At 40.7% G+C, this 18246-nt stretch overlaps 1 protein-coding gene across 1 annotated transcript; it reads left to right on the forward strand.

Annotated features, from left to right (window-relative positions):
• The first annotated feature begins 1027 nt into the window (after nt 1–1027).
• LOC114548295 (cerebellar degeneration-related protein 2-like) lies at nt 1028–15303 on the forward strand. The gene is made up of 6 exons (XM_028568149.1): nt 1028–1408; nt 12044–12156; nt 12620–12768; nt 13079–13243; nt 13967–14174; nt 14288–15303. Exons 1-6 carry the CDS (start codon nt 1330–1332, stop codon nt 15062–15064), a joined length of 1491 nt encoding a protein of 496 aa, XP_028423950.1. The 5' UTR covers nt 1028–1329; the 3' UTR covers nt 15065–15303.
• Nucleotides 15304–18246: the final 2943 nt, after the last annotated feature.

An 18246-nucleotide genomic window follows, 5' to 3' on the forward strand; every position in this document is an offset into this window, starting at 1 on the left:
TGTACACGAGATGGTAGACAGACCTTGTAATGATAGAGATGTGATATTGCAAATGCACCATACTTATTTAGACAGCAAAAATAACAAAAATAAACTGTACAATGAATAGAAGGGTTATGATTGCATCGTAGTAGCACAGCCACACATTTAAGCCTGCATTCACTACCACTGTATCAACAGACACATTTGCTGTACATTATCAGCACGTCTTTGTATGCACAGCTTGTGTTAGAATTTGTAATTCACTTTTGTGACATCAACTGTAGACCGACAAACCATTAAAAGTCACAGGTGCTGTAAGTAGCCTACACAACCCCCTCACTGGCCTCCCAAGCTGCAGTTGCACAGTTGTGTTCGATGGGGCCAAGTTGGAAGTAGTGCTGTCAGGAACTGAACCGAGGTTTTTGGAGAAGCTGAGCTGCTGAGTTGTCTTTCTACTGCACAACCTATGCACCCCTTTCTGAAAACTGTATCTTTAGTTATACTAATTGCCATATATACCTTCATTTAATTTATATATATATATATATATATATATATATATATATATATATATATATATATATATATATATATATAAAATAAAGATAAATTAAATGTATATATATATATATATATATATATATATATATATATATATATATATATATATATATATAAAAGCATGTTTAACCTGTAAACAAATCCTAATCAAATCACAATTTTGTTCCCTGAATCTGGGCTCCAAGTCTCTATGAGGTAATGTAGCGTTTGGATGCGGTCTGAAATTTTAGCTTTATGATATAGTAGCCTATTTGGTTAGCTTTTTTTAACAGATGTGCCTTTGTAATAAATGTGTCTAAATGAATGGCGTCATTATGCCCGTCTTTCCAAAGAAATCTAGAGGGCTTGACCGAAAGCTTTGGAATGTAAACAGAGCTGTACGTTTACAGCTTACGGGCAGCACGCGAAGGCATCGTACGTGTGCCGCTGATAACAGGGAGAAAGGAAGTGCTGTCATTGCAACATCGCTGCCACGTCTGTAGACTCCTCTGCAGCAGCAGAAGCAGCAGCAGCAGCAGCTGGTCTGAGGACCAGGATGGGCCGGCGCCTGGTGGTGGGGGGATGAGAGGGAGAGGTGGGAGTGAACGAGGAAACAACGAGCAGAGGAAGGAAAGAGGAAACACGTAGAGCCACAACACAACACTCCCTTGGCTGAATGAAACCCGTGCGCAGCTCCAGCACCAAGGAGCGACCACCGCCTTCTGGAGGAGTCTGGAGGAGCTCTATTGTTCAGACAGCACGGCTTGCTTCTGCGGGTTTCCCGGGTTCAGGAGGAGGGGGACACCCATGCTAAGCTCAGGGAGAATGGAGGAATTCGTGACCGAAGAGGAAGAGCCGTGGTACGACCAACAGGACCTGGAGCAGGGTAAGACAAGACACCGTCCTCCCTCCCCGCAGCATCCCCTCTCTCAGTGGCTGGCGCCGGCGCCGGTGTCGGTCAGCTGGCCTCCACTTAACAAAGGCTCTCTGTCATGTAACGAGACGGCCGATGCATGTTTTTAGAAGTCCCTCCTCAATTTTATAATGCATTCAGATAAACGCTGAAGTAGTTTCAAAAGGGAGCGAGCTGTTCTTCTTTGACAACAATGCATTGAAAGCATGCCAAGCAGGGCCTGCATACTGCTGTCAGCATCAGACAGTGTGTTAGACCCTGTGTTAGAATGAGGCTATTATCAGGGCATATTTATGGAAGATTTAACATTAATAAATAAATGATATACAAAAAAGGATACTTTTGATCATCAATTATTTGTTTATCAAGAAAAATGCAGAACATTTTGTGGTTGATGCCAACTCATATCTGAGGATTTGCTGGTTTTGTATCATTGTGTATTGAATGTCTTTGGGTTTTGGACTATTGGTCAGACAAACCATGCAAGTTGAAGATGTCACCTTGGGTATTGGACAGATGTGATGGACACTACGTCACAATGTCACAATTTCATAATACAGAGCCTAATTATTGCAAAAGACTTAGGCTCTCGGCATGCACTTTAACAAATTGTATCCAGTTATTTCAATGGCATGTATTCATTATTTTAGGCTAAAAAATCTGAGTACACAATAAGCAATAATAGTAAAGCAGTGTAAGATAAGGATTTTTTCTTAATGTTTTTCTGAAGAATAAATGGCCAATGGTCAAGGTTTATCATTTTCATTTAAAGATACACTGCTTACTTAATGTACCAAAAGTGTATATATCGTTGTTTTTTGGGTCTAAATACTGATGTAATATCAAACATTATGTACCAATTAGGCAGTAAAAAGACAGCCATAGTCAGTATTTTTCATATAATTTAACATTGTGCTAGTTAAAATGGCAACTGACTATAGTTTTCATTATTGATTAATGTGTCAAATCCTTTGATTATTAATTTATTACTCTTTAGGTCTTTTATAAATTGTAAAATGCTCATCACAGTTTTCTAGGTGCTGTTTTTCAACGTCTTGTTTTGTCTGAATCAACTGGTCGATTAATCCACTGCACATTGTGCAGCTAGTGATGACTTCGTAAAGGAAGAATCTTGCAAAAACAAGTCAACAGGAGGGTTCACTCTTCAGTATTTGTCTAATTTAAGGGATACTTTGCAGATATTCAACCAACCAATAAGGTTGGTAGTACGTGTAAAGGCCCAGACAAACCCGACCAGACGGCCGACCCTCGGCAGAAAAGGCAGTTGGACTGATCTGTCCCCCCGAGTTGGTCAAAAAAGTGCCTTGGAACACACCGAAGTGACGAAACGTAATACGTCTCCATAACAGCAGGCGGCGCTAATCTGTATTGTCGCCTGAAAATGAAAACCGGCAGCTGATTGGATGAACGCGTCACGTGGGTCTGGTTCCCCCCGGAAATTCAAAGACCGAGCTGTCATGGCGGCTCGTTCCGAAAACGATCTCATATTGTACTAAAATAGTTCACCGAAACGTGTTTCTGAAAACATTTTAAGCGAGAAATAGGCCATGCAGTTGCTGAATCTGTCTTCATTTCAGATCGACAAAGGTCATGTTAAAAGATTTTCCTCAGATTTTGAGAGGCTCTAGTCACGCTCATCCCGCTCCCCGTTTCTGGGTTAGCACTCCACCAATCACATGGGTCATTTGAGTCCGACTGCCGGCAGTGCCTGCCCGTCCGATTATACATGTCAAATTGGCCAAAATGAAGGACGACAGCCCCCTGGACGGACGACGGCAAGGAACAGACTTTATCAGCTTGGTGTGTATCGGGCTTTAATGAACTATGTTAAACTTCCCTCCGTCACAGCGTACTTTAGCATACACAAAGAGTCTAGAAGCAGGTACCGAACTCAGATGAAACTTCAAACAACTAGGCAGCACTTAAATATAAACCAAGATTCTGTTACTGCATGGCATAATTCTTGCCTAAAATGTTTTCATCTTACCATTTAAATGGGCTTGCATTATGTCACCCACCAGCGGGAGTGTTTATCGAGAGGCGAAGTCCCTCCCCTTCCGGTTCACCATGGGACCTTATTTCGGAATAAATATGTAGGCTAGACTACAGTAGTGAAGAGGCAGAGACAACTCATTATTTGATCCTGTTTGAATTGAGCCATGAATTACGCATATGATGTTCGCTAAAGCCACAGTGCGTAGTTTCTTTTTCTTGAATGTAACAGACATTCGTTAATATAAAATAGTTGCGCTAAAGCACTTAAAGCCATAGTGCGTAGTTTTTGCCTCCCCCATGAGGAATTCTAAGTAATGACAACAAAACTGTCCACATGATGTATCTATCTTTCCATTATGAGGCCACCTGCTCTATACAGTAACAGCATAAGTAAATCTATCACAGCTATACAAGTGATTCTGTCAGATCTAACTAGGCTACATCTTGGTCATTCATGGTCCTAAAATGTAAATATATTTAAGTAGTCTGAAAACCAACCAGCTGAGCATGCAACAACATCCCCTTTTAAAAGGTTTCCACATTTTTTTCAGTATTGATAAAAACAATGCATTTAATCACATTTATATTATGAAAGATGGATTTGGTATCAGTCAATTTCTATAAATACGAGGTTTGTCTTTTTATGTTTCACTTCAGGGGAACTAATAAGTCAGTCACAAAGAGGCAAGTACATTTAGGATGAGGTCACACTTTGTATATTGCTATGTAATGAACATCTGTAAAGACATTTATTAGCCAATTGACCACCAAATATAATGCATATTTAATTTAACTGGTGAGCCCCTCATGCTGAAATGCATGACTTCTGAATGTAGTTTTATATTTTTGTTGTTGTACGTGTCCTTATTGCTAGGGCTGTGCAATTAATCGAAATTCAATCGTGATTATGATTTTGGCTCACAATGATCACAAAAACGGAATAATCGAGAAAAACAATTATTTAGCTCATTACGTTTTGCAAGTAAACTCTTATTTTCTCTTTTTGTTCTAAATGAAAAAATAAAGTTTAAATAGGAAAAATATCAAGGCAAATTTCACAGTTGTGTTTTTTTTACTGTTGATTTATTTAACTTTTTCCACAGTTGAAGTTCAATAACTGCAACATCTTTCCAGAAGTCAACGAGTAATCGTGTTAAATTATCGTGATTTCAATATTGACCAAAAATAATCCATAATCGAGCAGCCCTACTTATTGCACCGTGGGTCGGAGAGAAACGTATTTTCATTGCTCTGTATGTCTGGCATATATTGCAGAATTGACAAATAAAGTTGACTTGACATAATGATAATGGTACATTTCCAGAGATGAAATAGTGCTGATGCAGTGGTTTTTACCTGACTACAAACATATGTGCACACATAAGCATCTATGTACTGTAATAGTGATGTAATGGATTTGTTAGACAATTTTTTTGTCTCCTGTGGACCTGAGAATAAAAATACAGCTTCACTAGTCTTTACTTTGGGAATACTGAGGAAGAACGGGTAAAAGAAAGACAGCAGCAGAGAGGACGAACATTCATAAAAGTCAAAATGGCTGGTGTAAAAAAGGAGCAGTGTCTTCATGTGTGCGTGTCCGTGCAGAGCTCTGGGTCTGATGGAGCAGAGAGGATGTCCGACCTCTTAGAGCAGCACTGTGCTTCAAAGTGCTGACTGCCTTAAGTCATCTTTTGTTGTAGGGCTGCAAGAAATAAATCTTTTTTTTTTTTTTTTCGCGATATCACAATGCATAAGGCTGCGACATATCGCGAAAGACACTCAAGAGATTTTTAGTGTTAGTTCAAAGACAATATCAGTAGAAAACTGCACTTTAAAATGTAACTTTTAAAGTGCATTGTGTTTTTTAGTGGTGCCTTTTATATTCAACTCAAAGTTCAATTTGTTCAATTAAAGAAAGTTGGAAGTGATTTCCTTTCATTTGATTTAAATTCAACAAGCAGTTTGTTATATTTTAGCAGAATACTGAAAGCAGCAGAACCGAGTACACTTTAATATCTATAATATCGTATATCGCACATTTTTCTCATATCGTGTTGTGCGACTATTCAGGAAGCCACGGATCCTTCAGAGAGAGACGCCACTGGCCTTGTGTTACAGTACAGTCGTTGTTGTCATGCAGGAATCACTGGCAGGCGGATCTGTCTGACCGTAGAGCTGTGGCAGGAAAAAGGCTCTTTTAGGAGGTTTATGGAAGGCATGGGGGAAAACATGGAGGAATGAAGAGTGCTAACATTTTTTTCTCAAAAGCGTGGAGCTGAAACGTTTAGTCAATGAATTGATTAGTCGATCAACAGAAACATGATCTGCAACTGTGTTGCCGCTTGTTTGAAGCAAAAAATATTGGACCTATGCCAAACATTCTCTGGTTCCAGCATCTCAAATGAGAGGACTTTGCCGCTTTTCTCTTTTGGACTTCTGGTCGAACAAAAGAAGGCATTCGAAGATGTCATCTTGGACTCTGGGAAGTTGGGACGGGCATTCATTCCCAATTTTTAGACATGAGATTCATCCATTCATCTAGAAAACCACTTGCAGGTTAATCAGTAATAGTCAATACTATAGTTGCAGCCATAAAATAGTGTTACTCTGCACCTGCTTTAAGCTGCTCCTTTGGAATCAATTATTTAAAAAGAAATTGTTATTGTTGTGTTTTCAGACCTTACCACAAGCAGATTCTAATCAAATCTGATGGAAGGTCAATGAACCAAGGAAGAATTAATACATTTTTGGTGCACATTATCATTATGTTTGGTATGCCCTACTTTTTTCCAAAACTGGTTGTTAAATTCTTGTAGGCATGTCTACTTAACTTTACCCCCCTTTTCAGCAGCCATGTGGGAGTTTATATTATACAGTTAAAAACATAGACATGGTATTCTTTTTAAATGATTCCAGTATTTTTAGATTCATTTTATTTTTTTGGCATTTTAGGCCTATATTTTGACAGAACAGCTTTAAATATGAAAGTAGAGAGAGAGAGAGGGGGAATGAACTGCAGCAAAGGCCACAGGGCGGAATCAATCCCGTGGCCGCTGCGTCAAAGACTGAGCCTCTGTATATGTGCGCACACTCCGCCAGGTGAGCTAACCAGACGCCCAGACTCATCTTATTTTAATTGGATAACCAACAAATTCAGAGGATTTCATTGTAGGATTGTCGCTAGAATACTATTAGTGTTAGGAAATAGGAAAAAAAAGGAAAAGCTCTTTAGTTTGAAAGCAGTTTCTTTTGAGAAAAAAAGTAACTGCTCCATTTAAATAAAAATTGCCTAAATTATAACAGAACAGATAACTCAATTACAAAAAATTAGAAGAAACTTAAAAAACTTAAAAGTAGTAAGGGGCTGGAGGAGGCTGACCCTGGTTGCAAATGTATTTAGAAGGGAACACATCAACTTTAAGTGGAGTGATCCTGTTTTGTTACCTTCAGAAAGAGCCAGGCTAGCTGTTTCACCTTGATTCTAGTCGTTGCGTTAAGCTAAGCTAACTGGCTACTGGCGGTACTTTCACACGCACCATAAAGACACAAGGGTGGTAGCAATCTCCTTTATGCCCCAAAATGTTAAACTCTTCCTTTTGAGAATAAAGCTCTTCATTTGTGTGCAAATTTAGCAGATGTCAAACTTGGAAAGCACAGCCCCACTGTGGAATGTAGGAGATTTTTATTTTTATTTTGTAGTTACAGCTCCCATTTCAACTCCGAAATGCAAAGCAGAAAAACAGGAGGGATAATAAAATAACGTGTTATTAGGGTGCGTCTTTGTTTGGCCCCGTTTGTTAGCCCCATCCTTTATTGGCCCAAGTCCACCAGGAAAATATGTGGCTCTACCACCTGAGACCAGAGCTTTGTTTGCTTGACTTAACATCTGATGAGAGGCTTCCTTTGCTCTTGTTACAGCTTAATAAGTGTTTATGCAACATACGTACAGGGTATTAAAGAGCAAAGGTCCCAGTGTTGAACATACAAATGTTACTAGATACTACTGTTTTGGCATAGAATGCATTAGTGCAGTTTATGGCAAAAAAAAAGCTATTGCACTAAATAATTCATTTCTGGCCACTGAATGTTTCTAGAACCTTTTTTCTGTTAAGATGTCGGGTCTGCTGCAACACAGGAAAAGAGGAAGAGGAGAAGTCCTTGTTTTCCACATTCCAATAAATGTCATGGGTCCAAAACAACACTGCCTGTGGAAGAGATCACCACATACAGTATATTATCAGATCAGTCTAAATGTGCACGCGTATCTACAAGTTTTCAGTAGCTGGTTGCATTGAAAAGAAAGTGCAACCAAGTTCTCTGAACACACAAACACATTCCTGACTGGTTGCAGTCGGAGCATGCAGGAAATGCATTTGTCATGAATGATGTGATTATGCTAGAGTTCTGGCTTCAGTGCTTTCATCCTGTCTGGGTCAAGCTTCAGGTCTGCGTGCAGCTAACACACGGTCTGTTGCCTAGTATTGACTTGCTAAGTTGTTTTGCCGGTGCAGTGAGTTGTATCGATCGGCTCTTTCCCCCTCTCCCACTTTCACTTTGTTTTCCTTTCTTCTTTTATTCTCTTGTCACTGAGCTCCCTCTCCCTCTCTGCCAGCTGAATGTGGACACGAACACAGTGATCCGTCTGTTTTTTTAGTGGAATTTGGTTTTAGATTTGTCAGATTGGCCGAAGGCTGGATAGGATTTCAAGATCTTTGCTTATATAACTGGTTTTGGTTTTACTGATGAGAGGAATAACATACCAACCATGATGTGGTCTACCGAGTTATTTTCAGAATACCGGTACACAAGTTTTGTTTACGTCAGAAACAGGTAGATTTTCACATTCACAAGGAATTTGGTATTTTGGTGCGCAATGGTCACAATAAACCGAATAAGAGGAAACAAAAAAAGTAGCCTACTACCGCCAGAAAAATAAAAGTACTGATTTTGTAGCTTGAAGTCTTTTGTTGCTATAACTTTCTAATGCTAACTACACAACCCTTCCTCAGCATATTTCAAACAAATCGCTTCCTGCGCGTCAGAGCAGAGATGCTAACCCATCAGGGGTTTCTAGTTAAGTCGTACTAGCAGAAAGAGGCCTAAGGTGGGCTCCTGACTCACTCAGCATCCAGGAGGAATCCATTCAGTGGTACCACAGCTGCTGATGCCAGGGCCCCCGCAGGAATTCACTGAGCTATCAGTACAGAGGAAGTGTGTGAATTAGTCCAAATGGAGCTATTGGCAACCGCATGCTTAGCTTGCTGCTCATTAGTTTAATTGAAGAAGGTGACGACAAGACTGCCAGGGAGAAAGAAGAGAAGCGTGCTTTCATAACATGCAGTGACTGAAAAATAGAACCTGGCTGATTTTCGATTTTGTAAGGCTAAAACCAATATTGAGATTTTAGGGATAATGCAATATATGAGTCAATACAGATGTCTGTGCTGCAATTCCTTGCTACTTCAGCCGACACGTGCTGATAATAATATATCTGTGATAAGCTACAATCTTCCTGACGATTTATTCGTTGGGCTCTACTGAAAAAGCTAGCAGAGTGTACGGCGACATTTCTTGAAGGATCTTTAACCCTGCATTAACTGGGGGCAGCAGAAACAAGCTGTACACTGACATGTTATCACCTTTTTAAGTTGACAAACTTATTAGCATACAGTTGCCTATTTACACATCAAGCTGAAATGGAGTTCCATTAGCTTTCATTTGGAGTCGTGTTCCTGGCCACTTGGTGAATTGAAGTCCAATATTAATTCTTCTTTTTTCTCTGTTTTTGGTCTCTCCTAACTCCTGAGTTAAATATCTGGCTCTTTAGCTGCTAAATGCTCCACTATGTTCACCAGCTAGTTGTGACTGTGTTGTGCTGGGCAGGTAGTGTACAGTGGATTCATCAGTGCTTTTTCACTGAAAACAGCTGTGACAGGAAAACGCTATGAGAGCGGTGCGACCGAAACCATAACCAAAACAATGAGCTAAAAGGATGTATTATTTTTCTTGTTCTCTATCTGCTAAGGTTGGGTATCGTTTGGGTGTTTTCCGATACCAGTGCTAAAACAATACTTTTAAAACTGTGCCCGTGCCTAAACTGTGCCTGACCCAATACTTTTAAGAAGAGCAGAGTCGGCGAATTTAAAGAATGACTTGTTTATTGGTAAGGCCATATGGTCAAATTTAAATAATTTATTTAAAATGTAATAGTAGTAACTTATTTCAGCAGTCAGTTGTTGTTGTTAAACAACAAAAAGAAGAACCACTAGATGGCAGAAGGGTACTTTACAACAACAGCTTGAGTTTATTGATGTGCACTTGAATGCACCATGAGCTTACGAGGTCCAGACCTTATGGAGTCCCATAGATGTTGTTTCTCCGTCAACTGCGACTCCGGCGGTGGCCATGGTGTGTCGAAAAGGGCAGCTGGGCCACGCTGTGTCTTTAGCTGCAGACTGTTGAACGTCACAGTGTTGGAATCCTTTCCAGTGAAATACCGCCCCACTTTGGACCTTTTTAGCTTTCAGCATTTTAGCTGTGTTCAAGCCAGCTACTAGCTAACTGTAGGCTAATGTTACCCGCTGCCAATTGCAACGTTAACTAGAGTCTTGCGCATTTCGGATCATCAGATGGCGCGCAGGCATTTAAGTGGCACTGAAAGGAGGCACTGGAATCTGCGTTGTTATTTGGTCCGGTAGATACTGGTTGTTTCTGTACCCAACCCTACTATCTACTCCATGTAACGTAAATGTTGCAGTGATTTACAGTAGGCCAGGAGTTGCTGTTAGAAGCTTGTTACTTGGCATCCGTCCGAGTGATCACTATTCAATATTGCGGACAGACCTAGGACTGAATGAGAGATGACTTTATTGGCTGTTCAGTTTAGTCCTCTGCTTTCTTTCTAAAAGGTCGCAAATCACATCTTGCTGACTCAGACCCAACAATGTAGGCCATCAGTGCTGCTGAGTCAGAGCACAGTTAGAATAAAGAACGGTGACATTGAGTCATCTTACTGTGGAGGTGCTATAACAGTTTGGAAGCACAAATAAAAACAGTGTGGTGCAATAAAGGTAAAGCAATGGACTTTAGACCAAGATCAACAACACACTATTATAGAATACATTGAATGTGAAAGTGCCTGCCTTAAAAGTCTCCTGCATGCCAGCATGTTAAACTTCAGCCTATTTCTGTGCTAATCTCAGCGGAGAGGTGTCTCTTCAAATAATCTTGGCAACAATCTCTGACCTTCATTTTCAGTTAGCGGAGAGAAGAGGACCTGCAGGGGGAAGACAGTCTTTCTGTCTTTCCTGCTCTCCTCTCTGTATAATTGAACTGGTCCAGTTCAGACTGAGACAACTTAATGGCCCCTTTAATCATTCTGTTCCAGACCCTGTTATAACCTCGCCTGAAATAGAACAATGCACTCCATTAATCGTGACAGCGGATCATCTAAATTGTACAGTTGCAGTCTGTCTTGTTTTGTCAGATTTAGTTCCCCCTTTCTTGTCCTCTTAATCCTTCCTCTCCTTATATTTCCATCCCTCCTCTCCAGCCTTCTTTTTCCCAAACTACCTAAACTTTCACTCTTTGTATCCATCTTGGTCAATCTACATCTCTAGCTAAGTTTCCATCCACTTGTCAATCGAATTATCTGAAGTTTGGTAAAAAAAACTCATGCGAATAAAGCTGGTGAAAGTGTGTTTCCATCCAACGGCTTTAAAGTGAATAAAAACCTGTGCGTAATGAGGGAACATGCTGTTTTGCGGTCAAATTGGTATATTGAATTGATTTGAGACATTTTAAGGTGTTTCCATTCATTTTCGCACTGAACATTCAAGCAAACATTTGCGAACAAAGTTTTGCCAGACAAAATGGATCACGCCATCTACCAACAAATGATCAATATTGCACAAGTTGTAATAGTGCTTATGTGCCAGCTGATAGCGACCTATCAAGCTAAAAATAAGAAAACAACGACGCTATCAACACATTGCTATGATGATGCAGATGCACGTAAATGTGTAAAAGCGCTCCAAACTGTTCTGGGAGATCGTGGTTCAGAGACACTTCACGGAATCCCTTTGGTTGAAGCCTTTTCGCCATTTCCTTCGTGAGTTCCTGATAAATTATGGCATTTCTTAGATTTTTGCTATCTAAAATAGCCGTTATATTTTGCTCGTAAATTAAATTCAAAAAGTCTCTTGTCTCCTTGTTCGTCCACTTACATCTGTCTTTGTTGACACCTGTCATGTGTGCAAACAGAGCGGAAATACTGGGCGGAAATGAACTAAAACTTCTTCTTCGTTTTGTGGCGGGTTGCAACCATAAAATGACCTAAAACTTAAAAAAATAACGTTTCCATCAGCGTTTATCGCATAAGCCGTATATCGATCAAGATAAAATCCGATGACACCGAACGTATTTCCTTTGAGTCGATATTCATGAAATTCAATCGAATTTTACTGTTTCCATAAGGCATTTTTCATTCGATATGACTTAATTCGGATAAAAACATGTGGATGGAAACATAGCTTCTGTCTGCACTTGTGACTTATTTGTTCATCTGCTTCATAATCACATTCTAATTTCTAGACCTCCACTTGGCGGCAGAGCTGGGAAAGACTCTACTGGAGAGGAACAAAGAGCTGGAGGATTCCCTGCAGCAGATGTACATCACTAATGAAGAGCAAGTGCAAGAGATCGAGGTATAAATGATTGAGTGTTGTCAAGAGGTTGTACTGATTCAGGCAGGATAGGAGGACGGGCTTTATTATTATTATTTATGATAGATTTTGAGAATTGTTTTATCTAATCTAGGAACTAATGTCTCCCTCATTAACCTAATCCATGAATTGAATTCATGAATAAAATTAAGTACACTTAATAGAAAAAAAAAACATTTGGGAATGTCACTTTTGAAAGCTCCCGAAAGTAGATTTTGATTTGAGATTGTTTTAAAGGTTTATAAATGAATAAATAATCAATATATTTAATTGTAAAGCAGTATATTAACTGGTAATAAATTGTGCAATACTTACAATAATTTTGGAGGATTATGCTGAGAAGTACATGACATTATTAAGCTGTCATTTAAATTTTATATATGTATGCATGTCTGTATATATATGTATTGGTGATTGTACATACATGTGTTTGTTTGTGCGACAGTACCTGTCGAAGCAGCTGGAAGTTCTTCGGGAAATGAACGAGCAGCATGCCAAAGTGTACGAGCAGCTGGACGGGACGGCCAGAGAGCTGGAACGCACCAACCACACGCTGGTGATGGACAGCAAGGGCTCACAACAAAAGATAGAGAGGTAAGAGGTTTTCTTTTCTCTCTTCTTTCATACCCACTTTCAGTTCCTAAACATGTCCTCTTCAGATTCAGAATCAGAAAGGGCTTTATTGCCAAGTAAGTAACACTTACAAGGAATTTGCCTTGGTGGTTGGTGCATACATTAACAACCAAACCCATTGAACATTAATAGGAAATAAACAATAAATACAGAAACAAATCTATACAAAATAGCTGTTAACATAAGAAAAAATTGAGATTGAGTGCAGAATGTGCAAAATAATATGAGCCATCGTGGATCAAATGCATCAATTCTCTTCCTCCTGGAACAGGTTAACCGGGACCATTGAGACTTTGCAGAACCAGGTGGAGTCTCTCTCAGGGCAGGTGGAGCAGCTTCGCTCCATGGAGCAGCTCCGAGTCAGGAGGGAGAAGAGGGAACGACGCAAGACCATCCACTCTTTCCCTTGCCTGAGGGAGCTTTGCACAGCACCCAGGTACTTGGCTATTGTTTTCCACAAAGCAGGTGGCTAGTCATCTTTACAACAATGAAACACACTACCTGTTACCCCTTTTCCACCAAGGCAGAGCTGGTGCTGGTTCAGAGCCAAATCGGTTCTTTGTTTTTCGACCACCAAAGCACCAGCTCCGGACCGGTAAAAGTGGTTCTTAAGTAGCACCAAATCATTGCTGGGCCAGAAGTAAGAACCGCTTACGTCAGCGGCTGGGGGCGGGGTTACCGTGACCAACAAGACGATTTCCGCCATTTTTGAATTAGCAGATAAACACGATGGACGCGATTAAACAAAAACAGCAGTGGTCGGAGGAGGACACAAGCTGCTTTCTTGCACTATAAAGGCGAGCCGCGCGAACACGTTGGATCCGCCGAGTTTGGATGCCGATGTAGGTCCGCAAAGCCATGAACATCGATAGCAAAGCAACCATTGTTGATGGTGTGTTTGTTTTTGGCGCCGCAGCGCTAACGTTGCTTGGAAAGATGAGACGTATACGGTGACGTACGACCTGGTTCTGTGCCGGCTCTTTAGCGTCTGTGGAAAAGCAAACCGGTTCTTTGGAGGCTCGTCAGTCGAACCAACTCCGAATCGGCACAAGCTCTAGCTCTGAACCAGCACCTGGTTCTTGTTGGTGGAAAAGGGGTATGTGAGGAACTAGCTCTATATTTGCTTTGTAATATAGCTCTATATTTGTCTTTTTGCCAGGTATGAGGATGAGTTTGTAGTGGGCCGGGCTGAGAGCTTTACAGTGGATGTAAAGCGTCCACCATTTGAAGAAGAGAACCAGCATCTGAGGGAGGCGGTGTCGGCTCTACGAGCGGCTGCCCGGACTGAGCGGGGTCGTAGGGAAGGGGTGGAGAGGGAGTGCAACCTCCTTGTTGCAGAGTTCTCCCGCCTGCAGACACGGGTGCAGGTAGGTAGACATTTAGAATTGTTTTCGTTCACCTGCTTTTAATAGATAATAGATGTACAAAAATTTATCTGATAAATATATTCAGCTACAATCTTGATCGTCTTTGCTTTTAGGACGCTGAGAGCTGCCAGGCGAGGGTGCGGGAGTTGGAGGTGGAGCTCCAGGAGCTGCAGCAGCTGCGCCGCGCTCGGACTTTCCTGCTGAGCAGCGAGGACGACGGCGCCGGTCTTACCCAGACTGTCCTCAATAGCACCCCGGAGACGGACACGTTCCTGGAAGTCGAGGTCGGGGAGACCGGAGGAGGCGTGAGGGAGGAGACTGACGGTGGTGGAGGCGTGGGAGGGGAGGCTCTCCCCGAGTCCAGCCCCGTGAGAAAAAGCTGCAGCGACACGGCGCTCAACGCCATCGTGGCCCGCGACGCGTCCGGCCGCAGGAGAGGCAGCTACGCCCTCCACGCCAACAGCGTGAGGAAGAGAGGGATGTCCATCCTCAGGGAGGTGGACGAGCAGTACCACGCCTTGCTGGAGAAATATGAGGAGTTGTTAGGGAAGTGTAGGCGCCACGAGGAGAGCCTGTGTCACGCCGGTGTCCAGACTTCCAGACCCGTCTCCCGAGACCCGTCCATGAAAGACTGTGCCATGGGCCCCACCCCGGCGCCTCCCCCTTCCCCCACCCAGTCGCCCTCCACCCCTGAGGCCATTGAGAGCATTAGCAAGCAAGTGGAGGCGGTGGATAAGAGGCTGGGACAGAACACTCCAGAGTACAAAGCCCTTTTTAAAGAGATCTTCTCTCGTATCCAGAAGACCAAGATGGATATCAAAGCTACCAAAGCTGCTAAAGCTAGCAAATCTGGCAAGTCTGGCAAGTCTGGCAAGTCTGGTAAACAGTAATGGTACACTGATTGGCTCCAGAGAGGACGATAGTGTGCTATTTCAGCGTTAAGGAGTTTGTGAACGGTGGCTTGGTGTAAACATTCTTATAGAGGGTGCTAGTTCGTAAACCGCTAAATTCAAGTACAGTTCAGTTCAATTGAGGTCAAATTAGAGCGCACAGTTTCACCAAGAACTGTAACATCACAGCTTACACAAGAATCTGATTTGCATGTGATCAATTAAAAAAACTTTGCAGAATTCAGTCATATATATATATATATATATATATATATATATATATATATATATATATAACATGGACGAATTTGTTAAGAACTAGATTGAGTTCACCCCCTTCATATTCTTCTATTCAGTGTTCCTACTAAATATATACTGGCTTCACTGCCTGACTACTCTAATCATATACTACAGTAATAGCAATATGCCTCTCATGAGCCTCACAAGTGCACTAAATGTTAAAAGCTTCACAAAATAACACTAGAAAATTCTCTTCAGTCTCTCTGACGAAAACACGAGTGGGAATCTAAATCTAATATTAACAGGAACTGTATCTGTTAAGTTTATTATAATGGACTCTACTAACATTTGTATAATTACAGTAAGAAAAGACAAAGATTGATCCTCTCAGGACACTGTCTGAAATGAACTCAAGGTGCTAGTAATTCTCCTCCCATCTCATATATTACTATACAAATGGACACTGTTCAAAATTTAAACAAGCCTTTAGTGTGGACGATATTGCAGTACCCTTTTATCTAGAGATTTGAGGCACAGCTTTCTTCCTGGCAGTTTGATAAAAAGATTGATACCAGTTTCTGCTCAGTAAATATGAAGCTACAGCCAGCAGCTGGTTAGCCTGACTGTCGACAATAAGGCTGTAGCTTCATATTTAGTGAACAGACATGAGTGTGGTATCCATATTCTCATCTAACTGTCGGCAAGAAACCAAATTATCGTATTTCCCAAAGTGTTAAAGGAGAAATCCGGCGCAAAATGAACCTAGGGGTTAATAACACATGTGTACCAAGTCGACCATTCTCTTGGATATGTTTTCATGCTAATGGATTGTGACCAGTTTTAGCGCAAACCGCTAATTAGCTTATAAAGCTAGTTGTCGGGGCACGGGTAAAGTAAAAAGAAATCCCTATTTCTACACCACTAACAAGGCTCAAAATAGCACCACACTTCCACGGTAGCATAATGAGGGTCCCTACATGTAAACCGAAGCATTGAGAATATATGTGGGCGCCGTTACCGGTTACTGGTAGCACGGCGTTCGTCGTTCGACTGGTCATAACTGTTTTCCCAAGATGGTGCCCGCATCTATACGTGAACGATAAAGTCTTTATAAACTATCTTTTGACTATAGAAATAGCGACTTCTTTTTACTTTACCCGTGCCCCGAGAACTAGCTTTATAAGTTAATTAGCGGTTTGTGATAAAACTGGTCACATTCAATTAGCATTTGACTCGGTACACGTTATTAACCCCTAGGTTCATTTTGCGCCAGATTTCTCCTTTTAACTGTGTTGAACTAGTGTTGAATACTACAACACGTGCGCTAACATTCAAAGTGCTCGGATGTCATTGGAGAGTTCAGGTAAAAAAGGGATGCTAACTGTAAAACTTCAGGAAAGCAATCCACTGAAAATTGAACTTACTTACTTATTTATAAAATAAATATCTTCTTCCGCCATTGTGTTAAAGTCACTTCAGCTCTCTTATAAGTACTGAAGTATGTCTTCAACTGGACTACATGAGCCCGTGGGGGCAACAACGATTTTAGCTCAATGAGACACAGGAAGCATTGTTTAATTATACGTAGTAAGGAGTGATATCTACAGTACAGGCTATACTTTAGGTAGTTAAACCTGTTGTGTTTTTAATGTGTAGGATTGATGATCCCACTAAATGCTAAAAAGCTGCTGTCTTGCAAAAGACAATCTCTGCAGATTATTTTCACTATTTCCTGGGCATTATGGACACTCGCCATACAGAATATAAAAACCCTGAAGTAGAGATGTCTAATAATGGTTTTGCACCATATATACAGTATAAGAATTTTAGTTTTTTTTTGGGGAAACAGTTTTGTTTCTACATCTAGCAGACCAGGCAAAACAAAAAGCAAAAACCCATGAACAAGGTATAACACTTCATTGTCATTGGGATTGTTAAAAAAAAAAACACAGGCCATTGAATGAGGACAGCATGAAGATTTAAAACCCATAGGAATGTGGATGTAACTCCTTTTGAAAGAAATAGGTCCAGTGGTGAAAACTTCTACAAGTGTTGGGACTAGTTTCCTTTAATTTTAGCTAGACAATAGAACTTTAACCAGTATAAGGCTTCTTTTGTCTAACACCTAGCAGTCTTACCAAACTATAAAACTAACCTGCAAACATATTGCACCTTTTTCACAATATACAATAGTATGCCTTTTTTTCTGACTGAACTCCTATGTATAACCTTTGTTATAATGAATGTTATTACAGCTAATTTTATATCCGATTCTTCAGCAAAGATGAAGTCATAGCCAAGCTTGAAACCTTTTCACATGTGGCACAGCTGACGCCTGAGGGACCCTACACTCGTGTTTGTGTCTATGTGTGTAAAAAGAGTGAAGGATGGATGTTTGCCTGCAACCTGGTACTGAAATCTGAGAGGAATCCTGTTACTCCCTAATCAAATAAAGGTTAATTGATTGTTGCAGAAATGAGTCTATTGGAGAACTGGTGTATCAGGCGCATTTGAGGACAACGCTCAAGTCTTTTAGAATAGCAGCGTATATAGAGGGAGGAATATGTGTTAGCATAGACGAAACAATGCCAAACCAGAGCCTGTTATCATTTTAAAGGCTCATGAGGTTTCCTGTACTGTAATTTCTTACCTATTGCACTTGAAAATGTTTGACGCCTCATCTTTTGCATATTTAGTATAGCTAAAATTAAATTGTACCTGTGTATTTATTTGTGTGTGAATGTTTCTTAATATTTTTTTACTTTTTCAGTGCCTATATGTGAATGTCACTAACAAACTGTCAAAATGAACCTATTTAATTTGCTTTACTTTTATTATCCAGTTAAAACGTATGCATTATTATTTACGATCTCGGCATTTAAGTTTTGTCTGCTCTGGTATTAGTTCTTATCATTATTGAACTAAGACCTACTTTACCCTGT

Source organism: Perca flavescens, chromosome 21 (assembly GCF_004354835.1).
Source record: "Perca flavescens isolate YP-PL-M2 chromosome 21, PFLA_1.0, whole genome shotgun sequence".
NCBI classification, from domain to species: domain Eukaryota; kingdom Metazoa; phylum Chordata; class Actinopteri; order Perciformes; family Percidae; genus Perca; species Perca flavescens.